The sequence below is a fragment of the Cherax quadricarinatus genome, chromosome 5, assembly GCF_038502225.1.
Source record: "Cherax quadricarinatus isolate ZL_2023a chromosome 5, ASM3850222v1, whole genome shotgun sequence".
NCBI lineage: Eukaryota > Metazoa > Arthropoda > Malacostraca > Decapoda > Parastacidae > Cherax > Cherax quadricarinatus.
This window is the reverse complement of record NC_091296.1, coordinates 67,125,672-67,148,342: the sequence shown is the minus strand read 5'-3', so window position 1 is coordinate 67,148,342 and position 22,671 is coordinate 67,125,672. Positions and strand designations below refer to the sequence as shown.

Sequence of the window (22,671 nt, the reverse complement as noted above, 5' to 3'; positions counted from 1 at the left end):
TTCTCCGACTGTAACTTGCTCAGCTATCAAAACTTTGGAGTCCAGTCCCTGGACCAATTATGTACCTCTGTAATCTTTAGACTACCGCCCACAGGATGGGTATGGGGTGCATAATAAACATATTAAACTAAACTCCTACTGGGTGGGATGCATGGTGGGTTAAGTGAATTGTATCACGACCTGCGCAGGTGGTGGAGAGGGAGGAATTTAATTTGGTGCGACGCGATGCTTCGCGTATTATTGAACATGAGGGACGTGCGCTGTGTAAAATTATGTACCTTAGAAAGGGCGGGTAGGGAGGTAGTCGTGGTGCGAGTTGAAGGAATGTATCCCATGTATGCGTGGGGTAATATATGGAGGCGAGTTCAACAGTTGCGTCTGCCTGCTCAAGTACGGGAAGTGGTTTTTAAATTTTTACATGGAATCTTGCCGTCCGGGGTAGTGTTGTATAATAGGCGTTTGGAGGAAGACTGGGGTTGTCCGGCGTGCGGGATGGAGGAATCTGCTTTTCACGTTGTGTATTTCTGTGAGACTTTAGGTATGGTACGAGAGTGGTTCAGTAGGGTTTTGCGTTTGGTAGGGGGGGGGGAGGTTTGTCGGTACTCCGGGCGTTGAGCTTTGATGTAGGTGGGGTTGACTTGCGTGTACAACGTGCGGTGTCGTACGTTGTGGCCGATTATATTTTTGTGTCATGGGCTATGAGGCACGTTGATGGTAACAGTAGAATTAGGGTTTTAGCGGGGACGATTTATAGGACAAAATGTCGAAATAGGTTGGTATATGAGGGGAGATGGGAGAGAGAGTGGGTAATCTAACGGGCTGGTCAGCTGTGTCTAATTGTGTTTGTCAAGTGCGTGAATGTTTTGTGTTCTCCGAGTTTATGTGCGTCTCTTATGTAATGGTGATGATATATCTTACGTGCTTTGTATATACAACTTTTAGGAATGTTTCTCGTTATTTATGCCTCAATTACAAGTCATTGGTGTACATTTTGTATATAGTGTGCTTCCTAGCACAGTTGAACGTTTTCTTATTTCCGTTTATACTTTATGCCGTGTCCGTGTGCTTTTCAATAGTATATGTATCTTTGCAAGTGTTCGTTTTTCTGTAAGCTGTGATGGAGCTTGAACTATATGTGGAGGCAGCATTTTTCAATGTGTGCATCTCGTCAGTGTATAAGTTCACTTATAGCTGCTGGCATTTGTGTTTATTGAGATGTCAAATATCACAGTGTAGTTTCGTTTTGTTATATTAGATATTTTCATTGTTGTGAATTGTAGTGTCATCCTGTTTCACCTTTGAACTGTAATGCCTATCCTTAGTCAATGATAACCCCATGGTAGTCGCCCAAATTAACGAATTGTTGTGCTCTTTAAGGCACCTGAGTTCTTAGATTAAGTCTTGGATACGTTGTGTGTTGGCAGGCGGAATTATTATAATAAAAAAGAAGCGCTAAGCCACAAGGACTATACAGCGCTGCAGGGCAGGAAGGAAGCGAGGGCATCAGGTGGCAAAAGGGAGATGGATGAGTAATAGGTTACGGATAACAGCGGGGTAGTGGATGGTGAAAGGGTAAAGGGCAGCAAGAGACTGAACTAGAAAGGGCTGAGGGGAGTGCAAAAAGTATCATCAGAGTTTGTGGAGTAAATCAGTCGTTGTCAAGAAGTCAATGAGAGAGTCAGGATTAAAGGAGGGTCCATCAGCAAGAAGGGAAGGTAAAGAGAGAGTAGTAGAACGAAGACGACGTTGGAGGTAAATTCTGCGTGCTCGCTGATAGAGAGGGCAGTCTAACAGAATGTGGCTAATCGATACTGGAACTTGACACTGCTCACAGAGAGGAACAGGGTGCCTCGCCATGAGATACCCATGAGTAAGACGAGTGTGGCCAATGCGAAGGTGGGAGAGAGTGGTCTCCCAACCTCGGCACTGATGACAAGAAGACGGCCAGTAACCTATGCTTGGTTTAATAGAATGAAGTTTGTTACCGAGCAGAGTTGACCAACGTTGTTGCCAACGGGTGCGAAGGTGGGTAGCTATTGCAGCAAAATAGTCCAGAAATGGAACACCTCGATAGGAAATCGGTAGATCATGTACTGCTGACCGCGCAGCAGTGTCTGCCTGTTCATTGCCCTGTACGTCGACATGACCAGGGACCCAACAAAAAACAATATCTTTATGTTTGGTAGAGATACGGCGTAGCCAAAGTTGGATACGGAGAACTAGGGGATGAGATGTATCAAATTTTCGTATAGCCTGTAGAGCACTAAGGGAGTCTGAGACTACTACAAATGATGACACAGGCATAGATGTGATACGAATAAGTGCTGCAAGAATGGCATACAGTTCAGCAGTAAAAATGCTAGCTGAAGATAGTAAATGCCCCCCGCACGATGCTGTCCGGAAACACTGCTGCGAATCCGACGCCGTCTGAAGACTTAGAGCCATCTGTGTACACAGCGGTGGCATGAGAATGGGAGTGGAAGTGATCAAGAAAAAGAGAGCGGGAAGCCACCGTAGGCAGTTGAGCTTTCGAGCAAGGGAGTGAGAAAGAACAGACCCGAACAGCTGGAACTTCCCAGGGGGGTAGGGAAAAGTGAGATGCTACATGAACATATAAAGGTGGTAACTGAAGGGAAGACAAGAGTGAATGTAGGCAAAGAGAAAAGGGATGGAGCAAACAGGGGCGGCGAACGAATAAAGAATGTCTACTAATATCGGTGACCATTCTATAAATGGAAGGATTGTGTAGATCGTGAGAGCATACATAGTAGTGAAGGCAATGGGCATCACGGCGATCAGACAAGGATGGAACATTCGCTTCTGTATAGAGGCTCTCAACAGGGGAAGAGCGAAAAGCACCAAGGCACAAACGTAATCCTTGGTGATGGATAGGATAAAACGAGGGCTGAATGTAGGCGAAGCAGAGTTCGACGATCAGCTCCCCAGGAAAGATGAGCAAGGGTTTTAAGAAGGTTTAGCCGGCTGTGACAAGTTGCCTTCAGAGAGGTAATGTGAGGTTTCCAGGATAACCGACGGTCAAAGAGAAGGCCTAGAAACCTGACTGTAGAGATACAAAGGATGATCGGAGATAACAGAGCGTCTAGTGAAAGTAATTTGGTGAGTTTTGGTATTTGAAAATTTAAACCCATGCGTGGTGGCCCAAGTGGAAACACGGTCGACCGCATACTGGAGAGAAACTGCAATAAGGTGACAGTCAGCACCTGCACAAGCAATAGCGAAGTCATCAACATAGAGTGATGACCAAATATTGGGTGGAAGAACAGAGGCCAAATCATTTATAGCAAGAAGAAAAAGTGTTGTGCTTAGAACGCATCCCTGAGGGACACCTTCAGCTTGGACGAAGTCCGGGGAAAGAACATTATTGACTCGAACACGGAAATGTCTGTCAGTTAAAAAGTTCTTAAGGAAGGATGGTAGATTGCCTCGGAGGCCTAAGGAATGGGCCTGGGCCAAAATATTATACCTCCAAGTTGTGTCATATGCCTTCTCAAGGTCAAAAAATATGGCAATAACTGAGTGATTATTCGCAAAGGCATTACGAACATACGTATCCAAGTGTAGTAAGGGGTCTATGGTAGAATGACCCTTACGAAAGTCATATTGATTAGCGGAGAGACTGTTGTGTGTCTCTAAATACCACATTAAACGTCGATTTACGAGACGTTCCATCACTTTGCAAACTGCACTAGTAAGAGCGATGGGGCGATAGTGGGAGGCATCATGTCCTGTAGTACCCGGTTTGCGGAAAGGGAGAACAATGGCAGATTTCCACAGCTGGGAAAGAACTCCTTGTGCCCAAATAAGATTGAAGAGGTGTAAGAGGACTACAAGGGCTGACCAATGTAAATGTTTTAACATACGAATATGAATGTCGTCAGGCCCAGCTGCCGATGATCGGCAAGCTGAGAGCGTGGCCTCCAGTTCTTGAAGTGTAAAAGGCACATTATACTGTTCTTCTCTGAGAGAAGAAAAGTCCAAGGGTACTAACTCTCTGGCAGACTTTGAGGAAAGAAACGAGGGGCATAGATGGAGCCCTCGGGAAATACGGACCAGATGTGTGCCAAGTTCAATGGCAACGTCGAGAGGGTTTGCTACATCAACACCAGCGACCCGTAGAACAGGAGCCGGGTCAGGAGAGTATTTACCACTCAATTTCCTCACTTTTTTCCAGACTGCACTCATAGAAGAAGCAGAGGTGATGGTGGAAACATAGTCTCGCCAACAAGTCCGTTTAGCTTCACGGATGACACGGCGAGCAATCACACGCTTCTGCTTAAAATCAAGAAGTCTCTCAGCGGTTCTATTGTACTGGTACCTGCTCCATGCAGCACGTTTCAAACGTACTGCACGAGCACAAGCAGAAGACCACCAAGGCAAGCACTTCTGAGAATGCCTGCCTGAGGTTTGGGGTATAGAATGAGAAGCTGCGGTATAAACTGACGTCGAGAAGATGTGTAGGAGCTCATCAATGGAGGATGAAGAAGGAACCTCACTAAAAGCAGTGAGGTGTGAGTAAAGATCCCAATTTGCCCGATCAAATTGCCAGCGAGGGCTACGGAAAGGTGGTGAATAGGAAGGAGAAGTAAGAATGATCAGAAAATGATCGCTGTCATGTAAGTCTGGTAGAACAGACCAGGTGAAGTCTAGTGCAGTGGAGGAAGAGCAGACTGATAGATCGATGCACGAGAGAGTATGAGTACGAAGATCAAAATGGGTGGGAGTACCCGTATTTAAAACATGGAGGGGGTGAGAGGCGAGAAAAGCCTCCAACTGGATGCCACGTGAGTCACAATGAGACCCCCCAGAGGAAATGGTCGGCATTAAAATCACCAAGTAACAGAAGTGGTGGCGGTAAGGATGAAACAAGAAAGGCAAAGTCTGGGATAGAAAATGCCCGAGAAGGAGAGAGATATAAAGAACATATTGTAAACCACTTATTCAAGTGGATACGGGCTGCAGTGTAATGCAGCGAGGTATGGACAAATAGTTGACAGTACGGAATATCATTGCGTAGAAGAAGGGCACTTTCATTAAAGGTCCCATCTGAGAAAGCATCCGAAGAATACAATAAATTATAGCCTGAGATAGGTTGGAAAACAGCTGAGTGTAATTTTGGTTCTTGTAAGCAAGCACCAACAGGGGAAAACCTGGAAAGCAACATCTGAAGCTCACCCCGATTACCCCTGAGGCTGCGGATATTCCACTGTAAATAGGCCATGATTGGCGATGAAGAAAATACCAGGTATCTGTAGGTAAAGGCACCTACGGACTAGAGGGGTTAGAAAAGTCAACGTGTGGTGGCATTGGAAGACGTTCAAGTAGCGAAGGAACGGAGCGTTGCGAAGAATGGGGCTGTGAAGATGGAGGAGAGGGAAGAGAAGGAACAGGAAGTGAATCAGTGTCCATTGAAGGTTTAGTCTCTGCAATATATTCTGAAATGGCTTCAAGTGTTTCTGAATTCAAAGATGTATGGGAGACCATATTGGAGATAGAAGGAGGAGGGTGAGTAAAGATTGGGACAGTAATGGACTGTACCAAAGTAGAGGGGGAGGGAAGAGTGTAAGGGACTGGAGATGAAGTGTGGGGGGGGACAGAAGAGGCAGAAACCTGGGAGGTGGCAGAAGAGGGAGAAACTTGGGAGGGGACGGGGGTGGAAGGCATAGTACGAGGAGGAGGGTGAATCTCCACACTTGTAATAGAGCCAGAGAGAGGGGAAGAACTAGGTACAGAGACTGGAAAGGTAAAGTGTGGATGTGGAAGAAGGGAAGGAAGGGGCAAAGAAGATTTGAGCAATGTGGATTTTTTGGACTTCTGAGTAGAGGGGCGATTGGTATTAGGTGTCGTACGAGGTCTTGTCGATACTAGGGCTTGTGAGGAAGGACGCGAAGATGTGAGAACAGACTGAGTTGTAGTCGGGACGTCAGAGCCAAGGACAGCAAAAGGATTAGATGCTGTAGTGGCTATGGGGGGGTAACAACAGAGGAGGCTGCAGAAGATGGGACCCCAGAAGTGGGGGGATGTTTGGAAACACGAGAATAAGAAACACGGGGTAGTCTCCCTTGGAGGCGGAGATGAGTAACTGCCATAGCATAAGGGAGACCTTCTGCCTCTTTGAGGCAACGGATTTCACGTTCATTTAAGTAGACCTGGCAACGGCGGAGTACGAAGGGTGAGCTTCATTACAATTAAGGCAAGATGGAGGTTGACTGCAAGATGTATTAGAATGGTCGTCGGCACCACAGACTGGGCATTCGGCCATAGATCTGCAATATTTCGCTGGGTGACCAAAACGCCAGCAATTTCTACATTGTTGCAGTGTAGGTATCACCTTTCGAACTTGTAACCGATGTCCCGTGACATATACAGAGGACGGGAGTTCTCGGCTGTCAAAAGTTAAACAAGCCACATTGCAAGGGTAACGTCTCCGCCCCAGGACAGGAAGGACATAAGTGTCTACTTTGAGGATTGGGAGATCCTGGAGTTCCAGCTGTTCAAAAATGTCATTGCCACATGACTGGAAATTCTGTTGGACTATGGTATGGGGCAGAATGACAATACCACTACAAGAATTGAGAGAAAAATGTTTTTCAATAGTGATAGGAGTAGTATCAATATTCGAAAGGAGAGAAAGATCATGAGCTTGGGTAGCATTCTGGACAGTGACGATGCACATACTGCTCTTGAGAGCATGAAATGAAATATCTCTACCAACATGACACAGGAGCGCTTTGCCAATACTATGGTCAGAAAGGTAGGCAGAAGAAGAAGTCGGTCATAAAGTAAAGAATTTAGTCCATTGTGTGGTCCGAAACTGAGCGTGGAGAGGGAGTGCTTGACGTGTCGGTCTTTTCCGAGTAGAATGGGAAGGTAACAAAGGAGCATCATCAGGAGATTAATGTTGGCGTTTAGGAGTAGGACCGGAGTTGGTCCGGCGTGAAATGGGCGGGCGATTCGAAAATTGCCGTACCGTAGAGGGAGAAGCCGGAAGCATAGTCAAAGGAGAGCGGAGTTCAGACAAATCGAAGGAGTCAGTCAAAGCCCCGGTACCTGAAGCGGGTGAGGAAACAGCACCAGCAAGAGGTACAGGGGCATCAGGAGTGTCCAAAGAGTGGTCTAAACACAAGGCAGGGTCAGAATGGGGTGCGGTATCAAGAAGGGGCCCGGGGGTAGTGGGTTCATGGACTAGGGCTGCCATGGTTAGGTTACTCCTTTGCTTTTTGTTTTTAAGAAAAAAAAAAGAAAGAAAAGAAAATAAAAATAAAAAAAAGAATAAAAGGGGGGAGCAGGGAGGAATAGTTCCCAGGAGGAATGAAAGGGCCGGAAATCTCCCTCCGCGCCCAAGAGGACCTCAACACCGCTAGTAGCGCAGATGCAGCATGGAACCCGTGCCATACCCTACCCTTCATGCCAGTAAACCAGCAATCCGGGATAGCAACCTCACATCTGCCGAGCTACCTCGGTGGACACTAGGGAGGGTGGCCGGATATCCGCCACAAAGCATACCTCCTTCGGCCACCACCCCCGGAATCCGAAAGGTGGCTTCCAGAGATACACCCGTCGCCCGAAAGACACCCAAAGCTACTCCGGGATACAGGAGAGGGATCGGGACATCCCCAGGCAATCCAGATTCCACGGCAAACTACGCCACCGCCAAGAACCTCAACGGAATGGGATGGACCCCGGTGTCCTTTCCCCTACCTAGGAACTAGCGCGCCTGTGGGAGAAATCCCAAAGGCCAAAAAGAGGAAGGGCAAAAGGGAGGGGTGAGGAGGAGGAGGAGGAATGGAAAAAGGGGAGGATGGGGAGGATAGGATAGGGGAGGGGAGAATGGGGGGTAATTAGGTTCGGTCTGAGGAAGAAGACCGACAAGGCTAATTCCTCAGACCAAGAGCCTCTTCACCACGCCAAGGAGCCCCCCTTGAAGAGGTGGCAGGCGGAAGCCACGCCTAGTTATATGCCAGATGAAGTATCACGTTGTATAATACGTGATTGCTTGCGTATGTGTGTAATTCTGTGTGCTTGTTTTTGTCACATTGTTTATTTGTATAGTGTTTATATTTTCCTGTGTTTTGAATTTATTATTTATTATATAATAATAATCTAGTTAGTGCCTGGTATCTCGTTGACATTATTTTATGCACACATATCTATTTTGTACCTGAGTTTTAAATAAAATAAAAAAAAAATTCAGCTATGGGACTTAACTGGCAATGTCTTGCCCAAACAGTTGATTTGTAGTCACAGACAAAGCTGTTTGGGATTTGATTAAGCTTGTGTGAGCGAAACGTTGTCAATAAAGGTTCCGTATAACTGCATTTTGTTTCTTTACTCTAAAACAGCCTAAAGACAAGTATCCAGCATTTTTTTTTTTTTTGGAGGGGAGAGGCGATCCATTGGTATATTCCTCATGTGTCAAAGTTTATGCGTAGTACGTCCTTAATGAGTTTAGCACTTGTTCAGAATTAAATAAAAGCGAGCGCCAAGCATACATCAAGAAAATGTTTATACAATACTGTGTTTTATACTCGCTTAAAGGTTTGTTAACAAACAGCTACGGACTTACCAGCAGCGGCCTCAGACACAGGACAGCAGACACCAGCAACGCCATCATCCACCTCACAGCTCTGCTGGATCTGAATAAGAACACAAGAATATAGGAGCAAAAAAAAAAAAAAATTGCACATTAGTATAATTGTACCAACAGTTTCATATGGTCATCACACATTTTTGCAAAGAAGTGAATTGAGATGGTGGAGGCATCGAATTTGAGATTTGTATGTTGTGTGAGTATTATGCAGAGAATTAGGAGTATAGAAATTGAATGACGATTAGTTACGAAAGATGTAACTGGGAGGGCTAGGTCGATGGAAGCTGCGGGAGACTGCCAAGTTGGTGGAAGTTCACCAGTTTTTAACCCGAAAAAAAAAACACCCAAAACTCAGCTGGTTTTGAGTCTTTCCATTATTTTCATCCTTTGAGAAGACGTTGTTGACATGTCGTCATTTAGCAAAAGGAGCAGAATAGGATGACAGAGGGTATACGAATCGAGGGTGGAAGGGGAAAAAAGGTAATGGGTAGTCCCCTAAAAAAAAGGGTTGGAAAGAGAGAGAGAGAGAGAGAGAGAGAGAGAGAGAGAGAGAGAGAGAGAGAGAGAGAGAGAGAGAGAGAGAGAGAGAGAGAGAGAGAGAGAGAGGGTGAAGAAGGTATTGCGATGTTTGTGCGCAAGTAATCTAAGGAACGAATGACGGTGAAGTGTTTCATTGTTAAAATACCTTTAATTGTGTTTTTATTTTTTTATTAAACTAATTTAATATTGCATGTTTTGTCTAATTCTTTTACACACATACACGCGCGCACCCGCGCATTCTTAAATTCTCTAGGTGAATCTCAATTAAAAAAAATATTTAAAAATGCTTACAATCATACATTAAAAATAGCTGTAATTTATTAGTTTTTATGAGAAAATGCGTTTTTAATTCAATATATTCTACCAGTAATATTGTATCACGAGAGATCCTGGTTATGGAATGGAACGCAGTCTACAAGGAACCCGCAGTAATAGACACCACTTCCTGGGCCTCCTGGCCTGCCTCCTTACTTGCCTTTCAGGCCTACCAACTGGCCTTCCTCCTGACCTGCCTCGCAGACTGCCTGCATCAGCCATTAAGAACTAATATGGAAGTAGTCCTCCACACAGTGTCAGTCATAGTGTAACAGGAGCGAAGGCCACCAGGTACACGTGGTTACAACCACCACCTCCCTAACCACAATCAGGTACACGTGATTACTACCACCACCTCCCTAACCATCACCAGGTACACGTGGTTACTACCGCCACCTCCCTAACCACCACCTGGTACACCTGGTTACTAAAACCACCTCCCTAACCACCACCAGGTACACCTGGTTACTACCACAACCTCCCTAACCACCACCAGGTACACCTGGTTACTACCACCACTACCGTCTAGACTTTCTAAAATGCCTGCATCATTCATCAAAACAAGTGTTATTACCACGCTACAAGCTACCAGTCAGTGTGTGAGGAGACTACCTCGTCAAGATGAGAAGCACAGTCCACAAGCAACACGCAGCTACAGTCACCTTCCTGCTGACCTTGTCTCGCCCCTGGCCATGGCCTTTCTCCTGATAGAGAAAAATCGGAATGAGTGTTCCACCACTGCTACATGCACATCTTATATAAATCGTGGTAGTAACGGAAGTGACCAAAGTTTTAATGAAGTACATACAATGATGAACATTATATGCACACATGATGGGAAAAAAAAGAGAAATTTGGAGAAAATAACTCGCGTTTTTAATTTCCACGAGTGTAATGAACCCACACTGTGAGGTGATGCCAGAGCAACACATTGTAAGCTTCGGTGTTCTCACCTTCCAATAAAATCTTTCAAGGTCTTTATCGTTGATACCTCTAGAACGTCCTCTCTCATCCGCTTCAAATTCTGCATCCTTAGTCAAGTATCCCTTGGTGAAGGTTGATGGAGTAATTGACAAGTACGAGTACCCACACACACATGCACATGCTAACATGCTACATGTTTGCCTGTGAGATTACAGATGTGTACACGTGTGTGAATGTGTGTCCACATACACACGTATACATCTCTAAAAGTGTGCATACTAATACACATAAGAATGACTACATGCATACGTACACGTATTAAAAAAATGTAAATTTGTACATGAATATATATCATATACATATTTATACACTTTCATACATATGCACAAGTGTACCTGCATACATACGCACATACATACACACATATATACATACATACATATGAACACATATATTTTATGTTTTGCCTTATTAGAATTTTTTCACCACTCTGCACTATTCCTTTTGCATGCATTGAGGTAGAGGGGTAGGGGGAGCTGAGCTTATTGAATACAGGGATACCTTTCTCTGGTTGCGCAGCGAGCGAAATGTACCTTGCTATACACATGGGTCAATGGTAGCTCCAATTTTCTGGATCAAAATCCGTTCACCAGCCAAAAAAATGGTATTCTGCAAGAGACAGTCCCTACTCCCGGTGGCTGGAGTAACAAACTCCTCTTTGGGTTATTTTCCGTGATAAAACATGGGTAAATTCATCCTCAGATACAACCAAGGGATTAGAAATAGACAGTTTAAGATAGGCTATATTTTATGAAGCGTTAAAACCGTAGTGGGTCATCCAATACGAATGATGGAGGAGGTTCAGTCCGCCTCATAACAAGTTTCAAACACGACGTAAAAGTTGTATTAACATAACTGAAACATCATAGACTAGGACATTTCAGCCTGGGTTTGTACAAGGCTGTTTCAACCTGGCTTTGCGCTATTACGTTTGAGCACAACCTTAAGCACATATAAACATTCTCTGAACTTACCTGCCTTCTACTGCCAAATATTGGTCGCAACAATATGCTCAAGGTCAGGGTCAAGGGTAGACTTTGGGCTATACTTTAGCATAAATAAGAGGGTTGTGGAAAATACTGTATATATTTTCCGGAAATACGGTAATTTATATGTAAATAGATGGCCATACTGTATTTAATAATGTTTATGTCATAGAAAACGGAAAGCCTGTCTGCGCAGAAGGGAGTCGCCATTTTGGTTTGAATGAGCCAAGTAAACGTTAGTGTAATGGGAAGAATTTTTCGTGCTCTAGAGGTTAAAATTGGGCTGACACCTCTCAAATAGGAGGCGATTGTTGGATGTGCAGTCCTGCATAACTTGAGATATCAGGCGACTGGACAAGACAGCTCCAGGAACCACAGATAAGTCTGTTATGTTATAACTCTGGCCAGTTGTTATTTTCATGTATAGACAGTGAGGTTTTCTGAGTATGATACAACTTAATCTCCAGTCAAATTGGTGAGTGTTATGATTAAGATATATTCTCCTTCTGTTATATAAATGTGTGTATATATATAATCCTTTTTTTTAATTTTAATATACAGTCCACAAATTTACATATATTTACCAGTATTCCTGGAGATGTATAATTCATTTAATTAATAGGTCCAGAGCAACTTGTGGATATGACAGTGGTAGGTATCGAAGGGGGACATTTTTTGCGACCTAGGTGTCCCAAATTCCTACTTGTCTAACTGATAAATAATAATCTATGTTCATTTACTGTTATGTTATTAATGATACATTCAGATAAATGCAATTTTCCACATTTAATTTGCCCGTTGGTCCTTCGAACCGGATGTAATTAGTGAAGTCATTAATTAGTTAATTACTTAATAATTGTATGTGAAATAACAGGAGGTGGATCTTAAGTTCACAAATTTACTTAATGTGTAGTGGATTATAATTATTACAATATTAATTTGGATAAATCAAGTGTGGCTAAAGATTATATTAATGTGTATAAGTGTATGTGTAATTGATAATCCAAGTGTAGCTAATTATATTAATGTGTATATTAATTTTGCAAAGCCAAAGTGGCTAGGATTTATATTAATGTATTTGTATAATATTAATTTGATAAGATAATACTGGCCAAGATTTATATCAGTGTATGTGTAATTGATAAGCCAAGTGTAACTAATATTAATGTGTATAATATTAATTTTGCTATGCCAAATTCTGGCAAGGATTTATTAATTTGTATAATATTAATTTTGATAAGCCAAGTCTGGCTAAAGGTTTGTTAGTATTAATGTACAATTAAAATTTATATAATTTTCTTGCACATGTAATTGCTGAGCTCAAGTAGCTGGGATTTATTCAAAGGTAAGTTGTACTATTTACCTTTATAAAGTGCATAATTTAGTACATAATAAGTGATACTAAGTTGAATTTAATACATTGCATCATGGCTGAAAATGAGGAAATTAATATAGAAGACAAACATATGGAATATAGAGCAAAGAAAGCGTCATTGCAAGCTAGAAAGGGTCATGTAACCAAGGCATATAATAAATGTTTGGAATTAATGAATCAAGAAACTGTGAATACTGATGATTTAAAATTGTATTTAGATGCTTTAGGTAATAGATATGATTCATACAAATTATATTACAACAAATATGAAGGAGATTTATTAGTAAACTGTGTAGATGAGACTGAAGTAGATCTCATGACTAATCAGTATTATGAATTAGAGGAAAAGATTCTTTCTTGTAAAAGTCAGGCCTTGAATAAATTAAAACGTGTAAACCAGGCAGTTAATCAGTCTGCTCCAACAAATAATTTGTCTTTGCCAAAACTCCCAGAACTATGTTTACCTGTATTTAATCCTGGTGAAAATTGGGAGGAGTTCTGGTCAATTTTTAAAGCAGCTGTGCATGACAGGAGTGACCTATCCTGTGTAACTAAATTATTTTACCTCAAAGGACAGGTAAGAGGAGATGCTCACATACTCATACAAGCCTTTCCCAATGTAGATGATTCTTACAAAGAAGCAGTTGACTTGTTGAAGGCACTTATGGTAATATAGAACAAAGTAGGTTGGATCTAGTGAATATCATTGTTAATTTAAAATCTCCAGATCACACTTACAAAGGTTTACAGCAGTTTAGAGTTAAACTGGAGAGCACTCTCAAAACTTTAAGTAATAAATATAATCTGAAGGAATCAGACTGGTTATTGAGTGCCATAGTACAGAATAAATTTAGCTGCAAAACACTTGAATGGATCTCAAACAAGTATCACAAGAGTTATTTTGGTCTGGAGGAAATAAGACTAGGACTACAAGAATTAATTGTTCAGTTGCAGACCAGCCAACCAACTCATTTTAAAGATGCAACATATAATAACTCTGAGGTATCTGTCAAGTTTCACAAAGGGAAAAATTATCCCAATGGTAATAATCAAAATTCATTTCCTAAAAATAGTTGCATAGGTGCATATCAAGTAGCAAGAATTAGAAATAATGATTCTCCACAAGGTAAGAAGAATCAGTACCCTCCTAAGAGTAGCCCAGTTAATAAGAAACCAGTCAGAGAAAAGAGAGATTGTCTTTTCTGCAAGGGTACTCATTTTTCTAAGAATTGCATTGCATATAATTCATGGAATGATAAAGTTGAAAGATTGGAGGAACTTGACAGATGTATCAGGTGTTTAGGTAATCACAATGTAAAGGATTGTCATACTAAATTAAACAACTGTTATCAATGTCACAAAGGAAGACACCATATAGTCATGTGTAAAGGTTTATATGATAATGTTGATAATAATGATAATGTTGACAATCCTGACACAACAGTAGCTAATGTAAAAATTGCTGCTAATGCTAATAATGATGGTTTTGCTGAAGTAGCCTTACCTGTGTTACAGATAAAAGTTGATGATAAAAGGCATAAATCAAAAAATGTAACTGCATTATTAGACCAGGGATCCCAACGTACTTTCATTAAACGTAAATGTCTTGATGGTATGAAAGTACAGATGGGAGATCCCACAACTATAAAATTATCTGGTTTTCTCTCAGATAAAAGAGCTCAATTGTATGACGCTGTTTATGTAACTGTCAGGTTGGGCAATGAGAAAAAAATGTGTTAATGCAGTGATTGTAGATAGACTTACAGAGAAAATATCTACAGTAGGGCTTAGTAAAGCTACAGACTCTCACATAATGTAAATTTAGCACCTTCTGGTGTAAGTGATGATTCTGTAGGCCCAATAAATATTTTGATAGGTAGTGACTATTATGCATCCTTTGTAAAGGGTATGGTAAAGAAATGTGGTGTCACCCTTTTGAAGACTGCAGGAGGACATGTAATGTATGGCAGGATTCCTCGTAATAATAATTCATGACTAGAGGAAACTACAAATACCATAACTGTGTGTTTTACTCATGAAGTTGTACCCCAGTATAATTCTTCCATAGAGGATGGTGTTGAGCCAGTGCATAAATTGTGGGAATTAGACAGCATTGGAATAAATGTAAATGCAGAAAGTCCAGACGATTCTTTTACTCAGGAGCAGTACCTGAAAGATGTAAAATTTGAATCTGGACAATACTGGGTACGACTTCCGTGGAGACTGGAAAATCCAGAATTGCCCACTAATTACAGAATGGCATATGGGCAGTTAAAGGCTCAGCTCCACGAACTGAGTAAGACACCAGAATTGTTAACTGCCTATAATGATATAATTGCTGAGCAGTTAATTAGTAAATTTATAGAAGAGGTACCTCCTGAGCAAGCCAAAATTTATGGTCACTATTTGTCACATCACGGAGTGAAGAAGGATTCTAAGACCACTCCTCTGAGAATCGTGTTTAATTGTAGTGCCAGGAGTAACAAAAATGTACCTAGTTTAAATGACTGTTTGATGACAGGTCCGTCGCTGACGGAAAAATTAGGAGATATCTTATTAAATTTCAGGATGAAAAATTATGCCTTTACGGCTGACGTAAGTAAAGCTTTCCTAAGAGTGGGTTTACAAGAGGCTGACCGGGATTGTACCCGCTTCTTATGGCCTGAGAATCCTAGTGACCCACTTAGCCCTCTGAAAACCTTTCGCTTTAAGAGCGTATTATTTGGTGCTACATCCAGTCCGTTCCTACTTCAAGCGACAATAAATACACACCTTAAACGTATGGGAAGTCCATTGAGTAAAGTAATGAGCAAACAATTTTATGTGTACAATTTCCTGGGTGTGACGTCAGCTGAAGAGGAACTGTTAATGACTTATGAAGAGGCTAATAAAATAATGCAAAGTGCAAATATGCCTCTGAGGGAATGGAATAGTAATTCGTCCAAATTAAAGGACAAAATAAGTAAAGATTACCCTGGAGATGAAGTGCCAAAATGTAGTAATGTATTGGGTTTAACTTGGGATACTGAGAGAGATTTGTTAATGTTAAAACCTAATAATTACAGTATGCCCAATAAATTAACTAAGAGAGTTTTGCTTGCTGAAGTTTCCAAATGTTTTGATCCACTAGGTTTAGTGTCACCCCTTACTATAAGAGGGAAATTATTAATTTAGGAAGCATGGAAACTTAAATGTGCTTGGGATGAAATTCTACCTGAGGAATTCATTAACAGGTGGGATGAATTAATTGGTGATTATGAGAAAATTCCAATGTTGGAGTTCCCATGCCAGGTGGCCAATCCAAATGGGAAAAATGCACTCCACATTTTTTGTGATGCTTCAAAATTGGCATATGGAGCAGTTGCTTACCTTCAATGTAATAGTGTTTATTTCTCTTGTTATGTCTAAGGCTAAAGTGTCTCCAATTAAATCATGTACCTTACCTCAGTTGGAATTAACAGCCATTTATGTAGGTGTCAAATTAGCTAATTATATAAGAAATAAGTTGCAGGAGATAAATATTAGCGACACTGTAATTTGGTCTGATAATGAGGTATCCTTACAATGGAATCGTAATGGAAACAGTAAAATTGTGTACGTACAAAACAGAGTCGCTGAAATTAATCAGATGCAAGAGAAGTATAATAGTTTGGGTCAGCATGTGTTAACATTTAATCATATACCTGGTGAGGAGAATCCAGCTGATTTCTTGTCTCGAGGTTTACATTATGCTATATTTGTAAATGCTGTATCATGGTTTAAAGGACCGAGCTGGTTGGTAAATAAAGCTAATTGGCCTGTACAAAAGGCGTATATTGCTCCTGTTGAAATTACTGTGACCACCGCTCCAATAGTTTGTCCTCCCTTAGCCATTGATATAAACAGGTATTCTTCTTTACCCAAACTAATCAATGTAACTAAGTTGGTGTTTAAATTTCTAAACAAGATGAATATTTCATTTAAGTTTTCACATGCTCTTGAATATTAGATAAAGAGGGTACAGGAGGAAATCTATGGAAATGAGATTAAATTGATGATGGAAAGAAAAATTGTGACAGGTTCCATAATAGAGAAATTGGGACTGTATTTAGAGAACAGTGTAATTAGGTGCAGAGGTAGGTTACAAAATGCTGAATTGGGTGATTATGCTAAACACCCTATCTTACTGCCCAAAACTCATCATCTAACAAATTTAATTGTTCTAAATGCCCATAAAAATGTAATGCATGGTGGGGTACAAGATACCTTAAATTGTATTAGAGGAAACTTTCTGGATTCCACAAGGACGGCAAAGTGTAAAAAGGGTGATTAAATCTTGTGTAATATGTCGCCGTGAGGATGCCAGATCCTATATGTACCCAGGTCCTCCACCATTGCCAAAGGAGCATATACAATTAGTGAAACCATTTGATGTAACAGGTGTAGACTATAGTGGTCCAATAATTTTAACAGGTACATCAAATGGTGTTCCACTGAAAGTGTATGTTTGTTTGTTCACGTGTACTGCTACTAGGGCAGTTCATTTAGAAGTGGCACAGGACTTGTCTGCAGAACAGTTTATACAGCTTTTCGAAAATTTGCAGCTAGGAGATCCTGTCCGAGGTTGATGATTTCGGATAATGCCACAAATTTTGTAGCAGGTGCTCAACACTTGATAGAATTAAATAATAGTGACGATCTTCAATCTCTGTTAACCCAGCCAGGGTGTACCTGGAAATTTATTACTCCTAGAGCCCCTTGGCAGGGGGGGCTGTACGAAAGACTGATAGGCACAGTGAAGAGGTGTCTCTGTAAAGTACTACACCGGAAGAGAATTAATTTGGAAGAATTCCGTGCAGTGTTAGTGGAGGCGGAAAATCGTATAAATAATAGTCCTCTCTCGTACATGAGTGATACACCTGATGCAGATGTATTAACACCTATTCTCACCTAATATGTGGAAGGAAATTGGAAGCTGCCCCTGTCTATAGAGATAATCTGGAAGAAAGTGATGAAGATTACAATGATGCGGCAGTGTTGTGTAATAAATTTAAAATGTTAAATAAAGTAATTGATCATTGGTCTAATGTGTGGCGTAAGGAATATCTTCTTACACTACGTGAACACTTTTATGGTGCAACAGAGGCAGTAAATCGACAGACCATTCAACTAGGTGACATTGTGTTAATTGACACTAAACAACATAGAACATTGTGGCCTCTGGGCAAAGTAATGACATTGTACCCAGATGCACAAGGTGTTGTCTGGAATGTCAAAGTGTTGTGTCGTGGCCAGGAAAGTTTACGCACAATTAATAAATTGATTCCCTTGGAATTAGGTGTTCAATCAAACGTAAATGAAAATCTGAGGGAAAGTGACACAAGTGATACGGAAGATAATGCTGACCAAGTGATGCCGGAAGATGAAATCGTAGTAAGACCTACTAGGAGAACAGCCACTCAAGCCAGAACCGGCTGGAATCATCTCCTAAAGGAAGGAGTAATTTGAGTCGTTTAGCAACGACCTCCGCCCGGCCACAGTGTGGAAAATACTGTATATATTTTCCGGAAATACGGTAATTTATATGTAAATAGATGGCCATACTGTATTTAATAATATTTGTCATAGAAAACGGAAAGCCTGCGTCTGCGCAGAAGGGAGTCGCCATTTTGGTTTGAATGAGCCAAGTAAATGTTAGTGTAATGGGAAGAATTTTTCGTGCTCTAGAGGTTAAAATTGGGCTGACACCTTGTTATAACTCTGGCCAGTTGTTATTTTCATGTATACAGTGAGTTTTTCTGAGTATGATACAACTTAATCTCCAGTCAAATTGGTGAGTGTTATGATTAAGATATATTCTCCTTCTGTTATATAAATGTGTGTATATATATAATCCTTTTTTTAATTTTAATATACAGTCCACAAATTTATATATTTACCAGTATTCCTGGAGATGTATAATTCATTTAATTAATAGGTCCAGAGCAACTTGTGGATATAACAGTGGTAGGTATCGAAGGGGGACATTTTTTGCGACCTAGGTGTCCCAAATTCCTACTTGTCTAACTGATAAATAATAATTATCTATGTTCATTTACTGTTATGTATATAATGATACATTCAGATAAATGCAATTTTCCGCAAGGGTAATTAACCCTTGAATATAATTACTAATTTACCATTACGATACGCTTGTCGTACGCCTAATATGCCGGAAAATACAGTATCCCTTTTAGGAAGGGAAAATAGGGGAGGGGAAAGATGATCATAATAAAACCATCAGTTTAGGAAATACCAACGTTCCTTGTATGCAACCCGCGGCAAGAAAAATGCGTCAGACTCAATTATCAGCAGGGAGGGTGACGCCTGACCTTCGTGGAAACTGGTATTTGGTACAGGATGAGTTAGTTGTCAAGGGAGAGCTCTCCTCCAGTTACTGTGGACGAGGGAAGCGCCTCTTTAACACAGGCCACAAGAAAACTAGATGTTTCCCCGCATTCCTTAAATTCAGCTCCCTCCACCCCAGTGATCCGGAAAAAAGTATCCCTGTATTCCTTTCTCTATTTGTCTGAGAGACACCAGTATCACAGCACTTAAAATTCGAAGCTACTGATGCGTTTTTAAGTTATCGACATTGAAAGTTCGAAGCCGATTGGATGAGTCATTCACATATTTTTGCAGAAAACCAGCATTTGGATTTCGTTAATAAAATTGGCAAATTGAACCCAACACAGGCCAAAATTAATCAATTTCTTTCTCTAAGCACGACACACACACACACACACACACACACACACACACACACACACACACACACACACACACACACACACACACTCACACACACACATAAAACTCTGAAGTTAATCAGAAAAGGTATTTTCCAGTTATTGCACAAAAATCAAGCAATTTAAATTTTAAATCGGTAAATTTGTATCTTCAAAGCCTAAACCCGAAAGGAAACTTCATACTTTTAAGATGTTTCACACATTGAAGACTGAAGCCTATCAGAAGATGTATACTCAAGAAATTATATGAATGGTTTAGAAAGCCGACAAGTTGAAGAATGAAACACTTGGGAAACTTTCTTCAGCCAGTGGCTTCTTCAGTCCAATATAGAGAAGAAAAATGGAAGATGAAGAGTTTGAGGTAATTACTTCCTCAGCCTGTTGAATACATCAGTCTTGAGAAGTGACTTAACAAGTTTATTCAGGTATACACACAGTTACATAGATTATCATGCATAGTAGCATATGTGTAGAGAACCTAGGATAACTCAAAAAAGTCAGAGTGACTTACTTCCATTGCATACAGTGGCCCGGTGGCCCGGTGGCCTGGTGGCTAAAGCTCCCGCTTCACACACGGAGGGCCCGGGTTCGATTCCCGGCGGGTGGAAACATTTCGACACGTTTCCTTACACCTGTTGTCCTGTTCACCTAGCAGCAAATAGGTACCTGGGTGTTAGTCGACTGGTGTGGGTCGCATCCTGGGGGACAAGATTAAGGACCCCAATGGAAATAAGTTAGACAGTCCTCGATGACGCACTGACTTTCTTGGGTTATCCTGGGTGGCTAACCCTCCGGGGTTAAAAATCCGAACAAAATCTTATCTTATCATACTGCAGATACGCGAGTTGAAGCAGCAGGAGACGGAGTCATCAGTGGAAAAATCCACTAGCATAAATAGATTATGTCAATAGATTAAGCAGATGCTTAACAGCTTTACATGCCATCGTATTAACAAAAGAGCATTGTTGAGACACACTTGCTCTCTTTCCTGAAGTACCAATATTAACTTGACTGTTTTAACTCACCAGGGAGGCTGACCTGAGCGTCCAGGGGCACCACCAGCGCCACCATCACCAACCAACCTAACATTGTTAACTCTTCCTTCAAGTATTTATTCCTGCTGAAACAAAAAAAAGTCCGTTATTTAGTTTATCATTATTATTATTGCTATATTATTACTATTATTATTATTATTTAAAAGATTGCCTAATTTTTTTATCTCCTGTTTTTCTATTATATTTCGCTCGTAACTCTAGAACGCCTCGTCCAATTGGCTTTAAACTCTCACCACTCGTGTATGGTAGCGAGGTTTTATGGTTTTTAAGTTTACTGACGCGAGACTTTTTTTTTTGAACATTCTCAGCAATATTATTCCTTCGTTTTTTTTTTTAGAATTTTGTTCATTACTCAAGAGTGCTATGGTCGATTGGTTTCAAATTTTCACCGTATGATTAATGAGTCTTGGGTAAGACTCATAGGACTATTTTCATGAGTGGCTGCCCTAACATAGGTCATTCCTGATGTTTCAATGATTTAGTGGAGATGGCTCCTACGATCCTACACTTGTCTGTTCTACTTAGAGGAAGGTTGGTATATTTAATGGAGTTTGTTGATGCTGTTTTGCCACTTTTATTCTGGAAATGGTATTGTTATTTTATATCATTGTATTATTTTCCCTCCCTTGATGCTGATGAGGGGTTCTAGGTCCAAGGAATTAGACCTAGGTTAAAAAACGTGTCAGGTTAAAAATTTTACGTCAGGTAAAAAAAAGTTATATCAGGTTAAAAACCCTACGTCAGGTAAAATACCTGTTTTTTGTCAAATGACCCTTTCAGTGGTGCATGTATTACAATGATGGATCGACAAGACAAGACAATGTGTCGAATATGTCAAGGGCGGGCAGTCGATGGCACTTTGATAGGCCACGACAACAACGACTGCTGACTGGCTTACTCATCCTGGACTCATCGGTGTGTCTCCATAACCAACACCTCAGCTACACGTCAACATCTAACGTGCACGACACCTATATGTCAGCAACACATCAGTTAAGAGTACATTAACTCATTAGTCGCATCGATGCGCTACTCGACATCATTTCCGTGTAACTGAACACGGAGGAGGAACATCAATGCGTATTATTCCATTCACTTAACACCAAATTTGCACTCGAAAATTCTGATTACCCCTCAAACAGCCTATCCCTGAGTACTACTCAAACAGCCTATCTCTGAAGTATTGCTCACTCTATCTCTAAACGTCTTTCAAAACACTTTTCTTCTTTTACATCAAAATTTGACCTTCCAGGTTCACACGTAATCAAATAATTCTGACTCCGAGGTTGAGTGCAGGAATTGATTGTTCTAGTTTTGGTTTACAGTTAATTAAAATATAGCCAGAGCAGAAATGCAACTAAATGTATTAGAGAAAAGTTACCAATAACTGTAATATCTCAAGCATAGCACGACTTATTAAAAAAGAGAGAGAGAGAGAGAGAGAGAGAGAGAGAGAGAGAGAGAGAGAGAGAGAGAGAGAGAGAGAGAGAGAGAGAGAGAGAGAGAGAGAGAGAGAGAGAGAGAGAGAGAGCAATATCAACAACTCACAGAGAGTAGTCCATGGTGCTGCTGCCCACGGAGATTCAGGAGCCTCACTGACGCTCCTACTGACCAACACAGTATTGAATATAAAGCCACACCGATGGTAACTAGCTAGTTACCATCTGTGTGATTTAAAATGATGGTTTACACTGATGGTAAATAGCTCTTAGAGCTAGTTAACATCTGTGTTGTTTATAATATTTGTAGCATAAGTATATTCTTTCACCCCGTTGGTTAACATGTTAGTAAGGAAAGCCTGCATAACGTGACACTGACACTTGTATTTGCACTACGAGGAGTATATACGATATTATAGCTTATATTTACCGTCATCATTATAAACATCGTAACAAAAATACGTTATAATATCGTAACAAAAATAAAGAATTCGAGTAACTTCCACCAGCAAGGTATCTTACAAAGATAATTAATAAAGTTGGTAGAATTACCGACAATATGTAAAGTAAAAGGACACAAGTGCAACTAATGTGACATTTAT

At 40.9% G+C, this 22,671-nt stretch overlaps 1 protein-coding gene across 2 annotated transcripts in view; it reads right to left on the bottom strand.

The window, feature by feature from the left end:
* The window catches only part of LOC128685007 (salivary peroxidase/catechol oxidase-like), a 49,749-nt gene extending 27,524 nt beyond the window's left edge, over positions 1–22,225 (bottom strand). Inside the window, exons 1-4 of one of the 2 annotated variants that reach the window (XM_070103631.1) lie at positions 22,179–22,225; positions 20,601–20,695; positions 10,076–10,167; positions 8,585–8,654 (exon numbers count right to left, since the gene is read on the bottom strand). In XM_070103631.1, the coding sequence (XP_069959732.1) occupies positions 8,585–8,654; positions 10,076–10,167; positions 20,601–20,695; positions 22,179–22,192 (271 nt within the window). In that variant the 5' untranslated portion in view covers positions 22,193–22,225. The remainder of the gene's footprint in view (positions 1–8,584; positions 8,655–10,075; positions 10,168–20,600; positions 20,696–22,178) is intronic. The other variant, XM_070103639.1, reaches the window with a different exon arrangement.
* Between the last annotated feature and the right edge of the window lie 446 nt (positions 22,226–22,671).